General features: G+C 54.8%; 8 protein-coding genes across 8 annotated transcripts; 3 read left to right on the top strand and 5 right to left on the bottom strand.

Moving 5' to 3' along the window:
• Positions 1-775: 775 nt before the first annotated feature.
• Z517_10152 (uncharacterized protein) lies at positions 776-1,897 on the top strand (the record flags this gene model as incomplete). The annotated part of the gene is made up of 1 exon (XM_013423765.1): positions 776-1,897. One exon carries the CDS (start codon positions 776-778, stop codon positions 1,895-1,897), a length of 1,122 nt encoding a protein of 373 aa, XP_013279219.1.
• A 378-nt stretch (positions 1,898-2,275) lies between these two features.
• On the bottom strand, positions 2,276-3,471 carry Z517_10153 (chlorophyll synthesis pathway protein BchC; the record flags this gene model as incomplete). The annotated part of the gene is made up of 2 exons (XM_013423766.1): positions 2,276-3,332; positions 3,398-3,471. 2 exons carry the CDS (start codon positions 3,469-3,471, stop codon positions 2,276-2,278), a joined length of 1,131 nt encoding a protein of 376 aa, XP_013279220.1.
• Positions 3,472-4,061: 590 nt separating this feature from the next.
• On the top strand, positions 4,062-6,266 carry Z517_10154 (uncharacterized protein; the record flags this gene model as incomplete). Its single annotated transcript, XM_013423767.1, has 1 exon — positions 4,062-6,266. One exon carries the CDS (start codon positions 4,062-4,064, stop codon positions 6,264-6,266), a length of 2,205 nt encoding a protein of 734 aa, XP_013279221.1.
• A 199-nt stretch (positions 6,267-6,465) lies between these two features.
• On the bottom strand, positions 6,466-7,710 carry Z517_10155 (uncharacterized protein; the record flags this gene model as incomplete). Its single annotated transcript, XM_013423768.1, has 3 exons — positions 6,466-6,832; positions 7,040-7,592; positions 7,674-7,710. 3 exons carry the CDS (start codon positions 7,708-7,710, stop codon positions 6,466-6,468), a joined length of 957 nt encoding a protein of 318 aa, XP_013279222.1.
• Positions 7,711-8,403: 693 nt separating this feature from the next.
• Positions 8,404-9,022, bottom strand: Z517_10156 (uncharacterized protein; the record flags this gene model as incomplete). Its single annotated transcript, XM_013423769.1, has 2 exons — positions 8,404-8,892; positions 9,008-9,022. The coding sequence occupies 2 exons, from the start codon at positions 9,020-9,022 to the stop codon at positions 8,404-8,406; spliced, it is 504 nt and encodes a 167-aa protein (XP_013279223.1).
• Positions 9,023-9,531: 509 nt separating this feature from the next.
• On the bottom strand, positions 9,532-10,797 carry Z517_10157 (uncharacterized protein; the record flags this gene model as incomplete). The annotated part of the gene is made up of 5 exons (XM_013423770.1): positions 9,532-10,038; positions 10,093-10,142; positions 10,205-10,286; positions 10,383-10,612; positions 10,677-10,797. 5 exons carry the CDS (start codon positions 10,795-10,797, stop codon positions 9,532-9,534), a joined length of 990 nt encoding a protein of 329 aa, XP_013279224.1.
• A 643-nt stretch (positions 10,798-11,440) lies between these two features.
• Positions 11,441-12,952, top strand: Z517_10158 (uncharacterized protein; the record flags this gene model as incomplete). The annotated part of the gene is made up of 2 exons (XM_013423771.1): positions 11,441-12,290; positions 12,369-12,952. 2 exons carry the CDS (start codon positions 11,441-11,443, stop codon positions 12,950-12,952), a joined length of 1,434 nt encoding a protein of 477 aa, XP_013279225.1.
• A 228-nt stretch (positions 12,953-13,180) lies between these two features.
• Z517_10159 (uncharacterized protein) lies at positions 13,181-14,260 on the bottom strand (the record flags this gene model as incomplete). The annotated part of the gene is made up of 3 exons (XM_013423772.1): positions 13,181-13,730; positions 13,830-13,907; positions 14,010-14,260. The coding sequence occupies 3 exons, from the start codon at positions 14,258-14,260 to the stop codon at positions 13,181-13,183; spliced, it is 879 nt and encodes a 292-aa protein (XP_013279226.1).
• Positions 14,261-14,322: the final 62 nt, after the last annotated feature.

The following is a 14,322-nucleotide window of genomic DNA, read 5'->3' on the forward strand; positions in this document are numbered from 1 at the left end:
GTTCTTCTCGCTTTCTTAGCAATTCTCTCTCTCTCTCTAGCTCCGTAAGTGGTAGCTCTTGCCAGAAGCCGATCTATCAGCATAATACCTTTTAACGGAATGGCTGCCCCCCAGATCTGAGCCTTGTCTACCTTCTTCCCGAGCCTCTTCGGCTACATGATCAAGTTCTTCGCCCACCAGCTTCCGGCTCCGCAAGCCGGCCGAGTGTTAAAAAAAAAAGGACCATTGTCTTACCGGTCGATGGGCTGTGTATCGAATCTCATCCGTTTGACCCGCTTGTTCTGTTTCACGTTACCCCTCACGCGCTGATGATGCCCTTCCCGCCCTTTTCGGCTGTGATTTCGCATGGACCGGGCCACCGAAAGACCGGGATAAGTACCTATTGTACGCGAAAATGATGGCGTTCCGCCCCGTAAACTTGTAGCTTTGGGTTATTTCGGTTCTTGTTGGGCTTTTTGTATTCCATCAGGAGAAATGGCAATAAAACCGCTTCTCAACGCACGTTCAGAGGACGAAGCGACCGGCCAACGGACATAGCTGAGAGGGCCCATTCGGTGCAGCAGAGCCGCCGGCAAGGAAGACTAGATCGGTTACCGCCTTGGTGTATCAAGAAAGACGAGGAAAGCAGATATCGATTTCTCTCAACTGCGGGTCCAGCACTCCCTACACTGTTTTGTCCTTGGTGTCTCTGGAATACAATTTATTTAGAACCTCCTTGGCTCCTCCCATCGATTCGATCCTTTCAACTGTTGCTATCGACTTACGGCCTTCCAATATGTCTACAAGCTCGACTCATGTTGCTGCTCTGTTGCACGGGGCTAGCGACCTCCGATTGACCCAAGTCGCAACGCCCACTCCGCTTCCACACGAAGTCCTCATTGCTCCACGTGCCACAGGCATTTGCGGTACGGATATGCACTACTACTCAGCTGGCCGCAACGGCATGTTTGTCGTCACCACGCCTCTAGTACTTGGACACGAGGCTGCAGGGACAATCGTCGCGCTAGGCAGTGACGTGGAGTCGTTGGGACTGGGTTTGAAGGTCGGAGACCGCGTGGCAATCGAGCCACAGCAGCCGTGCGAGAGGTGCAATGTCTGTCGCAGTGGCAAATACAACCTTTGTCCCCGACTGAAGTTCAGTGGCAGCGCCAGTGCAAACCCACCAATCCAGGGAACGCTACAGGCCAGGTATACGCACCCGGCGTCATGGGTGTATGCGCTACCCCAGACCATGAGTTGGGAAGAGGCCGCCATGGTCGAGCCACTGAGTGTGGCGGTTCATGCGGTCCGAAGGGCCAAAGTCAGGGGCGGCGTGAGAGTGGTGGTACTCGGAGCCGGTGCGATCGGATTGTTTTGTGCTGCGGTGGCACGCGTCAATGGCGCCAGATGGATTGGCATGGTGGACATCGATGGCGCGAGGCTGGACTTCTCGCGGCGACACGGATTTGCCGACGGCGTGTTTGAGATTCCTATCCGTGGTAACGAGGGAGAATCGAAGCCGGACATGGCCAAGAGGCTGGCTGCACAGATACTCGAGAAGGAGGGCGAGGGATGGGGTTTGGCGGAGGTCGTGTTCGAATGTACGGGCGTCGACACCTGCGTCAATATTGGGATCCATTGTGCTGCGCCGGGCGGCAAGGTGGTAATTGTGGGAATGGGACAGCCGATTCAGAACATCAACGTGGGATCGGCGGCGGTGCGAGAGGTCGACCTCTTGTCGCTATGGAGGTATGCCAACACATTTCGCACCGCCATTGATATGATTGCTTCTGGGCAGCTGGATGTCAAGCCCCTGATCACTCACAGGTTCGACTTGCAGCAAGCCGCCGACGCGTTGCAATTGGTCGTGGACAAGCCCAAGGATCTCATCAAGTGTGTCATTACCTCGAACGATTGAACACTGTTGTCTCCTTTTGTATCCCTTGCTATCCCTTGCTAGATCATGACGACGGAGCGCACAATTTGGTACATGCCGTTCCGTCCACCGCTGCTCTCAGCCTTACACTCACCCAATCTGCATTCAATGCGCGGGAACTGTCGGCTATATGCTTCCCCGGCAAAACGCCGCCTCGCCTTTATGATTTTGGCCTTCGGCAAGACAACTTCGTCTGGTTGTGTTGCAGTGGCGGGCGAGTAACCGTCAAGGTGTGGAGATTTACCCCCCGAGAACCTGGACTGGCTAATCAGATGGTTGTCATATTGCGTGCTCGATAGACTAATGGGCAACTCTCTACACTGAAGTCATGTTGTCAATGGCGGGGAGTCGGTGATAAGTCTAGTCTTCCTCTGGCTGGATCAAGATCTTGACATGCTTCGCTTTGTTCCGGATAAGCTCCATGAAACCGCCCTCGATTGCATTTGTCAGAGGCACAACTGAAGTAATCATCTGCTCAAATGGAATCTTCCCAGACTCCATCGCGTTGATCACTTGTTCATAGTCTTCCTTAGTATAGCAGATTCCCCCAAGGAGGCGTTTCTCAAGAAATCCAATGTCGTTTAGGTTCAAGGATAGCGGTTTCTCGTGTATCGCGACGTTGAAAATAGTCCCTCCGGGTCGCGTGGCTGCCAGTGCCGTGTCCAAGGTCGATTGGAGGCCAGTTGCGTCAAAGGCAACGTCAACACCGTCTTCAGAGAAGGTCCGGATGGCATCCACCACGGGATCTGGAGGTGCCTCGCTTGAGCCGCCTGCGGGCTTTTGTAGAGGATTGATAACCAGGTCAGCACCGAACTTTTGTGCTTGTAGCTGTCTCGCTTCCGTGACTTCTGTCACGACCACCTTACTGGCGTCCCAGACTTTGAGTAAGAGCAAAATGGCAAGCCCGATGGGACCTGCGCCAAGAATGAGTGCCGTCTGACCTTTCTGGAATCCCGATGTCCGAATGCTGTGCCAGGCGACAGCGAGAGGCTCGGTCAGGGCACCCACTTTTAGTGACACCGAACTTGGAAGAGGGAAGCAATTGAAGTCCTTGACCACGATCTCAGTCGAGAACCCTCCTCCCCAGGCACTCAGGCCATAGGTGGCAAAGCGCTTGCAGATATTGACCTTGCCCCTGCGACAAGATGAGCACGGGGGCTCATTGTAGGATCGATCGTCCAACGAGGGACAGACCGCCACGTTTTGGCCGAGCTCCAGGTTTCGGACTGCTGATCCAACCTCTGTCACAGTGCCCGACATTTCGTGGCCCATGACCACGGGAAGTTCAACTCCCGTAGCATGATGCTTGCCACCAGGTGGCGGAGCAAAGATCGGGAGTGCCTGATATTCATGAATGTCTGAGCCGCAAATCCCACAGTAGGCAATCTTGAGTCGAACTTCATTGGGTCCGCAAGGTCTAGGTAGTGATTAGCTCGCCAACTTGTCTTGAAATGCCTCGGAGGAGTGTCGCTAGCAGCTTACAAAGAAGGAATGTTATCAAGCTGGAGCTTCTCGCGGGCATGGATGCGCAGCGCAGGATGCGTTTTGGTGGTCATGGTGGCGGTCGCCATGGCTGCACTGAAAATCTTTCGAGCAGGTCGTGGAACAGGAACAATATATAGTGGGAAGGAAAAGCTTCAACAATGGCCATGCTGGATGAATGACCAGAAATCGGAGCAGAGTGCTGTGGCCGGGAATCAAGTCCCATACCGGCTACATGGGAGGAGGTGAATGGTCAAGGAGCTGATACTTCGCACGTGGCCCTTTGCTGAGCACCCGCCGAGGGCAAGTGGGGGTTAGTTATAACGGGTGTTATCGCCCTAATGAGTTCCCCAAGTGGCCCCTAATTGCCCCTCCATCATCCCCGCGGTAGGCGTGCTAGGCACCGCTAATATGCAGGAAGGAGGCTCGAGAGCCACTCCAGGCGGAGGCGAGGAAAAACTCGGGCTCTCGTTCTTCCGCCCAGCCTGTACAATCTCCATCGAATTCAAGTCTGCTCCTCAAATTTGTCCACATTCACTGATCACTTCACGCTCCAGACACCGCGAAACTGAGACACCATTGTCGTCGCCTATTCACACCTCTCTCCCTCCTCCTTGGCGCGACCAGATGACCCGAAAGTCATCAGTTCAAGTCACCACCCACGATGCGCCCTGGCAGCTCGGAACATGCGCCTTCAAACCGTACGCGTGCTGTCAAAGCATGCAAACGCTGTAATCAGAAAAGAATCAAGTGTGACGCCTTTGAGTGCGGAACTCCTTGCTCCAAATGTCGACAGAGCAACAGCGAGGAATGTGTCCTGATACAGTCTAGGCGAGGAACGCATTCTCGCAAAAGGACCAAGCCAAATCCCGCTGTATCAGAGCCCACGGCAGCCTCTGTTGGGGTTGATGCTGACACAAGCGCCGACGGCATCGCCACGCCCGCGGTATCAGAAGCGACAGCACCTCGTCCCCTGAGTGACCCGACTCCTGTAGACGGGTCGCCGCTCCTCCAACAAGCAGTTCAGAGCGTCCGTGTCGACAGTCAACCTCCCGCCACTGTCCCAAATGGTTTCCCAGTATCGGCATCCACTACTTCCAGCACAGACCTGGCCTCTCCAGAAGCAGCATTCTCGGAGACCAGCGCGAAGTCTTATCGCGAAATCTCTTGGGCTGCCATGTTCGACCATTTTCTGGACGGACGACGACGGGACCAAAAGGACACGATAGACAAATGTTCGATCACCTACCTGGGAGAATCCTTTCCATTGGCCATGGTGCTCGAGGAGTTCAAAGAAGGGGGACGACCGCGCCTCCATCATGCTGGGCCACCGCTCACAGAAGACCAGGCGAGGGCTGAACCTACGAGTGAAAATCACCCCTCACATATGCTCCCAGAGGATATCGCCTTTCTTCAAGCCAAAGATGCCTTTGTCGCTCCCTCTCAGGAAATTCTCGATGCTTTGATCGCAAATTTTCTGGACCGAGTATGGCCTATCTATCCGGTGGTCAATCGGCAAGAGTTTCTTCAACAATATAAAGCCAAGAAGGTTCCGTGGATTCTACTGCATGCGCTGTGTTTCATCTCGGCAACTTTCTGTCCCCTCGCCATCTTGCATCGTGCTGGGTTTACGGGACGAAAGCAAGCCAGAGTCTCGTATTATCGAAAGGCCAAGGCGTTGTTTGACACCGGCTACGAATCCAACAAGATCACTATCCTACAGAGCGTCATTGTCCTGACGTGCTGGGGTGGAGGACCGAACAATTACTGGAATTTTTATAGTTGGATCTCTACCGGGGTCACGGTTGCAGAAGCCCTAGGTATTCACCGATCCACTGCAGGGGCAAACATGCACCCTCATGACCGGAGTCTCCTGAAAAGACTCTGGTGGATTCTGGTCATTCGAGATGCTTCATGTGGCACCCTCGTCGGCCGGCCCTTCCGCATCAACACCGACCACTCCGACACCGAGATGCTGACGGTCGAAGACTTCGAGTATGACGTTCAAAGCCCGGATTTTGTCAACCATCCTCTCCGCGACGTCTGCGGTCTGTATCAGATTCATATGTCCAAGCTATCTCTCCTCCTGAGAGAGATCATTTCGACGAGATTCGATCCTAATCGCGCCCAGGCTCGAATGGCCAATCTCCACGACACCTTACAAGATTGGCATAATGCGCTTCCGCCCACGTTACGCTGCTCGGAGAATGACAAGGCTTCGAATCCGTTTGCTACTTGTCTCGCCATACTCTACGACCACCACTTGATCCTCAGTCACTTGTGCCGGTCCGCAACAGGAGCGACGTCCACGACCAGCGGCAACGGATCCCTAGGCGGAGGTTCCCCCTCGCGCCCAATTACCGAGGTGGCTGCCCAGCGCATCTCGTCCCTGGCTTGCACGTTTACACGTAAAAATGAATCTCTTGTCATGCCGCACGAGGTCTTCCAAGGTCTCTTCCTCGCACAAGCCGTCTTCTATACCCAAATGAAGAGCCCGCAGCCTCTGGTGTCTCAACTCGGGTTTCAGGCTCTGAATAGCTGTCAGATGGTCTGGCACGACATTTACGAAGCGTGGGACCCTGCGCCCTGGATCTCCAAGCTATTTGACAACTTGATCGGAAATAGAAATCAAGATATAGAGTCGAACGAAGGCGATCACCGGAATAGTAACGCGTCTGGAAATGGGGCCCCTTACATAGGAAACGGCATGGACCTGGACGGAATCAACGCTTATGTTAGCTGGCAGAACCACCCGACTCTGGGTTTCTTCGACATGTCGCAGGGTGGGGAGACGTTTCCGTCGTCGACAGACTATGCCATGTTCACCAATTACTTTGGGACCACAGAGCCAACATCGTTTCTATCTTGAGAAGCCAATAACACGCACGAAACGTACCTTGGGAGTTCTTCCTACTTTGCATCCATGAGCGTGAACGTTTAGCGATTCAAGACACACAGCAAGCCTCCAGGTCTGGAGGCCCGACAGTGTTTCTCTCTCTGTGTCCGTTCCTCTGTTTCCTCTGTTTTCCTCCTCAAACATGTTCAATTCCATGATTCCCTTCTTCGGCTCAGCACAACCACTCGCCCTTCTCATCTTCCCACCCAAATTCTACTTTCGTCCACCCTAGAATGGTGTCTCGCCCATCCGGCATCTTGTATTGGATCCCTGGAATCGTGTCACTTAGCCTCATGCGGCCGACCGTCTTCTCGGCGTTGTTGAGCTCCTCCATTTCTTCCTTGGTGAGCTCAACCAGTTTGATGTTATCCTCGATGCGCTTCAGCGACGACGACTTCGGAATGACAATAACACCCCGCTGTACTGCCCAAGAAAGGGAGACAACGCCGACGGAGCAGGCGTGCTTGGAGGCAATGTTTGTAAAGAGCGGATGTGTTAGAATCTGATTCCGTTCGTTGACTCGTTCGGATCCCAGGGTGCTGTAAGAAAGGTCGGACTCTTGGTCAGTCTCTTTTCCCATCTTCGTGGTAGAACAGGCGAAACGACGAGGCAAGGTTAGGAACAAAGGCGACCACTCGCGAAATTGTTAGTGCATCCAGAAAACCGATCAACTTAACCACTGCTGTGGGACGAGCTGGCATGCATGCCCTGCTCACTGGAGACGGCGAACCGATCAAAGAACTCACCTCCAGCTAATGACCTGGATTCCGTTCTTCTGACACCACGGCACAAGCTTTAGATTCGGATTCATGGCATGCAACTCGACCTCGTTGACCAGTGGCTTGAGCCTACACCGCTCCAGCAAGGGCTCGAGTAGCTTTCGAGTGAAATTGCTGACTCCCAAGCCCCTGACCTGGTCTTTCAGGCCCAGCGACTCGTCCAAGAGCAGGTCCTCCATCATGATCCACGTGTCGATAAAATCGGGCTTCGTACCCCACGGCTCTGGAACGCCCTCCTTCAGCATGAGGGTCGGCCAGTGCATCATGAAGATGTCGATGTAGTCAATGTCGAGGTCGGCGAGGGACTGGCGCAGCGCCGCAGCCGGATCATGGTGCCAATGCGACCAGAACTTGGTAATGACAATGATCGACGACCGGGGCACCCCGGACTTGCGAATCGCAGAGCCTACGACCTTTTCCACGCCGTAGTATTGCGCCGTGTCAATCAGCCGGTACCCGTGGTGCAAGGCGTGGATGATGCTGTCCTCGAGTTGCTGCGCCGCCAAGGTGCCGTATTGGCCTGGATAAGGAGCGAAAAAACAAGTCAAGTCAGACCATCTTGTGTGAATTTGCGCGAGGGGCATGTAGTCGACTTGCTTACCCTGCCATGTGCCCAAGCCGACCAATGGACATTCCATTCCTGCGACGAGGGATGGCCCGCGAGGTCAGCATAGGCATTCTTGCTCAAGATTCGGCACCGTGATAGGGAGCAGGAAAGAGTGCCAATATACCGTTGTTCAACGTGACAGTCTTCTTGCATACTGGGTAGTCGAAGGAAGCAGGAGCCTCTCCATTTTGCTGCAGCATTTTTTTTTCCTTTTTTGCCTCCCACCAACTCTTTGTCGTATCGATCAGGTTTTCAAACTAGATTTCTCCTTTCCCACGGACTGGACAACACAGCAGAGCTTTCTTTTGCAGGGAAGGACACGCCTCGATGCGTTTGTGAACCTCAACTCTCCCACAAAGGAAAATATTTAATAATGAATATATGACGCCGGAGGGCGAGTGCGAGGAGGAGCAATGAACCGTAGGAGCTTGGGCTAGCAGGGCTTGGATACGGGGCAGTATATCTACAGCTGGGCACCAGGTCAACCCTAAAGAGCCGTGAAGAGGGCGAACCGAGACCAGTATTTCGCCGACAAGAACCTCTCTCTATGGTACCTGAATCTCTTAGTAGCCAGGGAGACGCCTGATATCACGCTCTTATGATGAACATACAGAATGGAACCCCGGCAAATCGGCTATAGTGAACCTGTTGGACACCCCCTTCCTCTCGGAGAAGACATGATTACAGAGTATGCGTTCAAATCGTCCATCCAGCTTCTAATCTACTAAAAGGCCGTCCTGCACGCCAACCACTCGAAGCTGACCGACAAGACCTCGACGATATTTCCCCACGGATCGGCCAAGTAAAGACACTTGACGCCGACGTTACCGGGATCGACAGTCTGGCCAACCCTCTTACCACCGGCGCCGATGACCCTGTCCGCCAGGGCGTCCGGGTCGGGATCGGTGACACAGACATGGAAGAAGCCGGCGCGCTCATACTGGAATTCGCGCTTCGCCGCGACCGGCTTGGGGTCCACGAATTCAAACACCTCAAACCCGACGCCATTCCCGGTCGACATGTACGCCAGCTTGACTTCGTTCAGGCTCGACGGGTAGATGGCAAATATGGCGGCGTCCGGATCCGTCGACCGTTTGATGTGTGCGATCTTGCCGAGAAGTCGGAACCCGAGGTGGGTGCTGTACCAGTCTACCACGGCCTGGACATCGGGCACCGATACTGCCACATGGTTGAGCGGGCGATTCCAAGTCGTCTAGAAGGATGGAAACCTCGTTAAAATACACTCATCGCAGCCTTGGGTCCTTGTCTCGCCAGATCTTTGGAGCCGGATGAGGACAAGGCATGGGTTCTGCAGGAACTCGACTTACGGCTTCTTCTGACATGTTCGTGGTTTAGACGAGTGGTGAGCTCTCCCTGTGGGTTGGCTGTCCTAGCTGTAATACTGGTGTGTTGCTCTGCTGTGGCTGTGCACTATGCCTCAGACTCTTAAATATGCATAGGCCCATGATCCTGGGGGACCAGCTACAATGCGCGGCGTAGACCTGAAAATACGGCTTCTAATACACCCGGCTATATGACCCAACTTTCCATGGAACCACGACGGGGCACGGAGGTTATGACCAGCCATTTATTTTCCCGTGCAACTTTCCCCCGAGCTTCGGCTGTATTCGGGTTTCTCCCATATTAATTAGTGAACTCAGGCAGCCAAGAGCTTACATGCACTAATTAAGCAAGGGAGATTTAAAACCGAACAAGGAAAAGCAGGGGCCAGCCTCATAGATCAATCAGCCTTGCGAAGGCCCTTGACAGAGCCTCGTTGCGCGCCATGGCCAAGGGAACATTATTCTTTGACGGCGTTATTGGTAGTTTCAAGTCTGTACAGTTATACTGGCTAAAATATAGCTATCGCTCCTGGCGGACTCCCAACACCACCTTTGACGTTCAATGGTGCGCTGGTCACGAAGAAAGTCCAACGCTGCTGCCTCTCGCACTCGGCAGCCAGACCCTCGAGATTCCAAAGCTCGCCAATGGGGGCTCCCCACCAGACCAGGGACCATTCGTGGATGATCCATTGGCCCAGGTGTGGGGGTGGCCAGGCCTCGAATGCGACCGTGTCCCCAATGTGGGCGGAAAAGTGCTGGCTATACAACCATTTGACCATCTCTTCGTTGTTGGCCACCCCGATGGCTTTCTTGTCGGTGCCAAAGGTCCCCAGCCTGCGCTCCTCTGTGGAAGCGCGATCGTGCTGGCGAACGTAGCCTGATCGAACCATGAGCAAATCTCCCTGTTTCGGTATCGTCCCTTGGTCGGCCAAAGCGGCTTTTAGATCGGCCACGGGGATTTCAAATCGTTCCCATGCATTTGGAGCTTCGCCATCTCGCTTTTCGTAGAACCGAACCTGTAACGGATCAGTTCAGGACGACGAGTGAGGTGTGGAAGCAGCTTAACCAACCATGTCGATGAGGATGCCGCGCCCGACGATGCCGCCGCGTTCGCACCAGTCTGTTCCGACCATCAGAGCGCGCCGGGCAGTTATTTGGGGCTTGCCAGCGTCCGGGACTCACTGTGAATGCCGTTGGTGTTGGACCTAAGAGCATCCTCAAAAGTCAACCCGTTATAAAAGACTTTTCCCGGTTGATACGCGTGCTGGATATGAACATCAGCAAGTTTCGCGCCATCGCACCACCAGGCAGGACAGATCGTCCGAAAACCCCCCTTTTTGCCGTTCCGTCAGACACGTACATGCTTCAAGCTGTCCCATTGCGAGCCGCTCTGCGTGTTTATGTGGATCTCGTCGTCAAACCCGTAGGCGCCCAGGCTTTTGGAGAGGTCGATGACCTTCTGCTCAAAGGGTTTCCGGCCGAAGCCCGGGAATTCGAGATTTTCCAAAGCCCAATCCAGTTGGACGTGGCGACCGGTCTTGATCTCGAGGCTCGCGGCACGGACAACCTCGGGCGTCAGCAGATTGATTGCTATCGTCTTGGTCAGTTCGCTATTCCCCTGTGCTTCTGGTCGAAGTGCCCTCATCTGCCTCACCGCCGACTTCGTCTTCCTTGCCATCTCTGTCGTACATGCCCCAAACACATCCTTGTGGAGTGCCGGGAACCGCTGGCAACTCTTCAAACACAGGAAAGGTGTATTGTTGTTCCGAAGTCATGGTTTTGGTTGAATAGATAGCAATCCTCTAACAGTTGCACCCGGGAGGCCACATAGCCGAATTAAAACTTGCTATGGTGCTCGGGGTTGAGATATTCCAAGACAGCCAGTGAAGTGAGCACGGGAAAAAGGGGAATCCGCAAAGCACCTTCACCTTTAAACGACAGAACAAATCTCGGCGTGTGCACCACATTTGTCCTGGCGGGAATTTCATCTCACGGCGGCGATCCCGATATCCCATATACATGTAGGCTGGCTGTCGTATAAGATACCGCTCAAGTTGGAGCCACTGCGTTATTACCGTTCATTCTATCCAACTTTGGCTTGGGGCCGGGATCCACTTCTCTATCATCATGGCCCCCGGCTCTCTGCTCAGTGACAGCCTTCCGCGAGAGGCCAGACTAGAGAAAGGGATCACCGTCGTAGCTAGGATTGGTGCGCATGACTTCCATGCTGTAGCTACCAGTTAGCGTCCACTGAACAGGTTCTCGGCTCACTGTGGGAAGCCGGAATCTGACATGGGAGAACCGAGGGACTGCAAGGTTATAACAAAGAAGACTGGATAGTTTAGAATGATAGAAAACAAAATAGTCCCTCCTCGAATCCTGCGTGAGGGAGCCAGTATCGACACAGCAAAATCCACGATGGGTGACGACAGACGCCCATTCTCGCATCCGGCGACCATCAAAGAAGCCATTTCTGATCCGTCCCTCATCCACGAGCAGGGCTTCATTGGAGGCCAATGGGTCAGTGGGACGAAGACATTCCCCGTCTACGACCCTGCGACAGACAAAGTGATTGCCAACGTGGCCGATCTCGGGGCCCAAGATTTCAAGGCAGCAATCAACCACGCTGAAGCAGCTTTCAAGGAATTCCGGCTCACGAGCGAACATGCCCGCTCCAAGATGTTGCACAAATGGGCGGCATTGGTCCGCTCCCACGCCGACGACCTCGCCGTCATTCTGACCATGGAGAACGGCAAAACCCTGCCAGAGGCTGCGGGAGAAGTCGAGTATGGTGCCTCATTCATCAGCTGGTTCGCAGAGGAAGCCATCCGCTCCTACGGCGACGTGATTCCTTCCCAGCATGCTCAAAGTACCAACCTGGTGGTCCGCCAACCCATTGGTGTCTGCGGCATCATCGCGCCCTGGAACTTTCCCATCGCCATGATCACGCGAAAACTCGGACCTGCCATCGCCGCAGGCTGCACGGTGGTCATCAAGCCACCCTCCGAAACACCTCTGTGCACCCTGGCCCTGACTTACCTCGCACAGCAAGCCGGTCTGCCGCCCAACGTGATCCAGGTGGTGCCGACAAGAGACCGATCTGCCACCACCGAGCTCTACACCAACCCGATCGTGAAGAAGATCTCCTTCACCGGCTCCACTCCGGTCGGTAAACTGATCACGGCAGCGGCGGCCGGAACGATGAAAAAGGTGTCGATGGAACTGGGCGGCAACGCGCCGTACATTGTCTTTGACGATGCCGACCTCGGTCAGGCGGTTGATGGTGTCCTGGTATGCAAGTTCCGCTGCTCGGGTCAAACTTGCGTCTGCGCCAACAGGATCTAAGTGCAACGGGGCATCCACGACCGGTTCGTGGAGTCGCTGCTGGAGCGCATGCGCAGCTTCAACATCGGATCGGGTCTGGACCCTTCGGTCACGCACGGGCCGCTCGTCAACCGGGCTGGGGTGGCCAAGGTCCGCGCACACATCGACGACGCCGTCAGCAAGGGGGCCCAGCTGATCGTTGGCGGCCGGGTGCCAGACGAGAACAGTACCAATGGCAAGGGTTATTTCATCGAACCGGCACTGCTGACCGGCGTCACCCAGTCGATGCTGGTGGCAAAGGACGAGACGTTCGGCCCGCTGGCGCCCGTCATCATGTTTGACACGGTGGACGAGGTCATTGCCATGGCCAACGACACCGAGTTTGGCCTCGCGGGCTACTTCTTCGCCAACGACCTGCGCAAGGTTTGGAAGGTCGCCCTCGCCCTCGAAGTCGGCATGGTGGGCGTCAACACGGGCAAGATCAGCGCCGCAGAGGCGCCCTTCGGAGGTATCAAAGAAAGCGGCTTGGGGAAGGAGGGCAGCAAGTACGGCCTGGCCGAGTTCCAGGTGATGAAGAACGTCACTTTGGGAAATTTGGGCGTTTGAAGGAAATAGACATTCATATACAACCGGGCGGGCAGGCAGCCGGGCAGTGCAGTGAGAGGGACAGCCAAAGATGGAGGGTTCTTTTTGTACTTTTTCTTCTACCCACCACAGGAACAATGTCCGTAGTTGCATTCCCGCCATCCTCCTGCACTGCTTGGAGGCGGTCAAGTCCACTCTTACCCCCCAGAACTGGTTGTGCAGTAAATAGCTTCCTCCCATCGTCCAGGTTCAGTTCCTCCCAGCATGCATTCCGCCGGTGATCAACAGCTCACCGCCCGTCATATAGCTACTAGCAGAACTGAGCAAGTAGACAGCAGCACCCTTGAGTTCCGTGCGGTCAGCCATCCGCTTCATGGGCGGCTCCGAGACAAAGACTTCGGCCAACCCAGGCCTCGTGGCGCTGATGTCCAGCGTCATGTCAGTCATGACATAGCCTGGGGAGATGCAGTTGACGCGGACTCCCGTGGTGGCCAATTCGACGCTGAGCTGGCGACACAGTGCTAGCACCGCCCCTTTGGAGGCACAGTAGTCTGACGTGTACTGGAGCTTGGAGGCTTGGTGAGCAGCGATGCTGGCGATCATAACCACTGAGCCGGCTGCCGGAGGATGCACAGAGGTCGGAGAGCTCGAATCGAGGGGTCGTTGCGAGGTCATGTGCCGCACCGCCAGTTGGACGGCGTAGTAGGTGCCCAAGACGTTGATTTCGAATGTCCGCTTGACACTTGCCGGAGACCGATCCAGGAACGGCTGATCAGGGCAGATGCCCGCCGCGGTGATACTGTTTGTTCAGCCAGGGTGAGTTTTTTGCCTCTCTTTGTGGTCGTGAAAGAAGGACAGCAATCGGGAGTAGCTCCGGCTTTCAATATTGGGTGCTTACATTCCGTCTATGCGGTGATAGTCTTGGACGATGGCGTCGAAGGTGCTCTTCAGACGTTCGTAGTCGGTGACATCCGATCTGGGAGAGGGAAGAAACTTGGATATCAGTCTCGTTGACTATGCCCCTTGGGCCTTTTTCTGACATGTGGCCCAGGTAAGACGAGGTGGCGGGAAGACTGACTGGTAATATGTGACTCTGGCAGCTCTCTGCTTGAGAATCTCAAAATGCTCATGCGGCGCGGGCGATGCATCAACCAACGCGACTAGACCGCCAGCCTCGGCCACCGCAAATGCCAGTGTCAAGCCAATGCCTCTGGCACCGCCGGTGATGACTACCACGCGATCTTGGAGGCTGAAGAGGCTGGTCACGTCGCAGTGCAGGTAGGCATCTGTTGCAGTTTTGCCTTGGACTGCGATGCCGGGAGCTGCCATCATGTCTCGGGATAGTAGAGAAAGAAGTGTGAAGACTTTTGAACTGGGACAATCAATGGACC

Source organism: Fonsecaea pedrosoi (genome assembly GCF_000835455.1).
Source record: "Fonsecaea pedrosoi CBS 271.37 unplaced genomic scaffold supercont1.7, whole genome shotgun sequence".
NCBI lineage: Eukaryota > Fungi > Ascomycota > Eurotiomycetes > Chaetothyriales > Herpotrichiellaceae > Fonsecaea > Fonsecaea pedrosoi.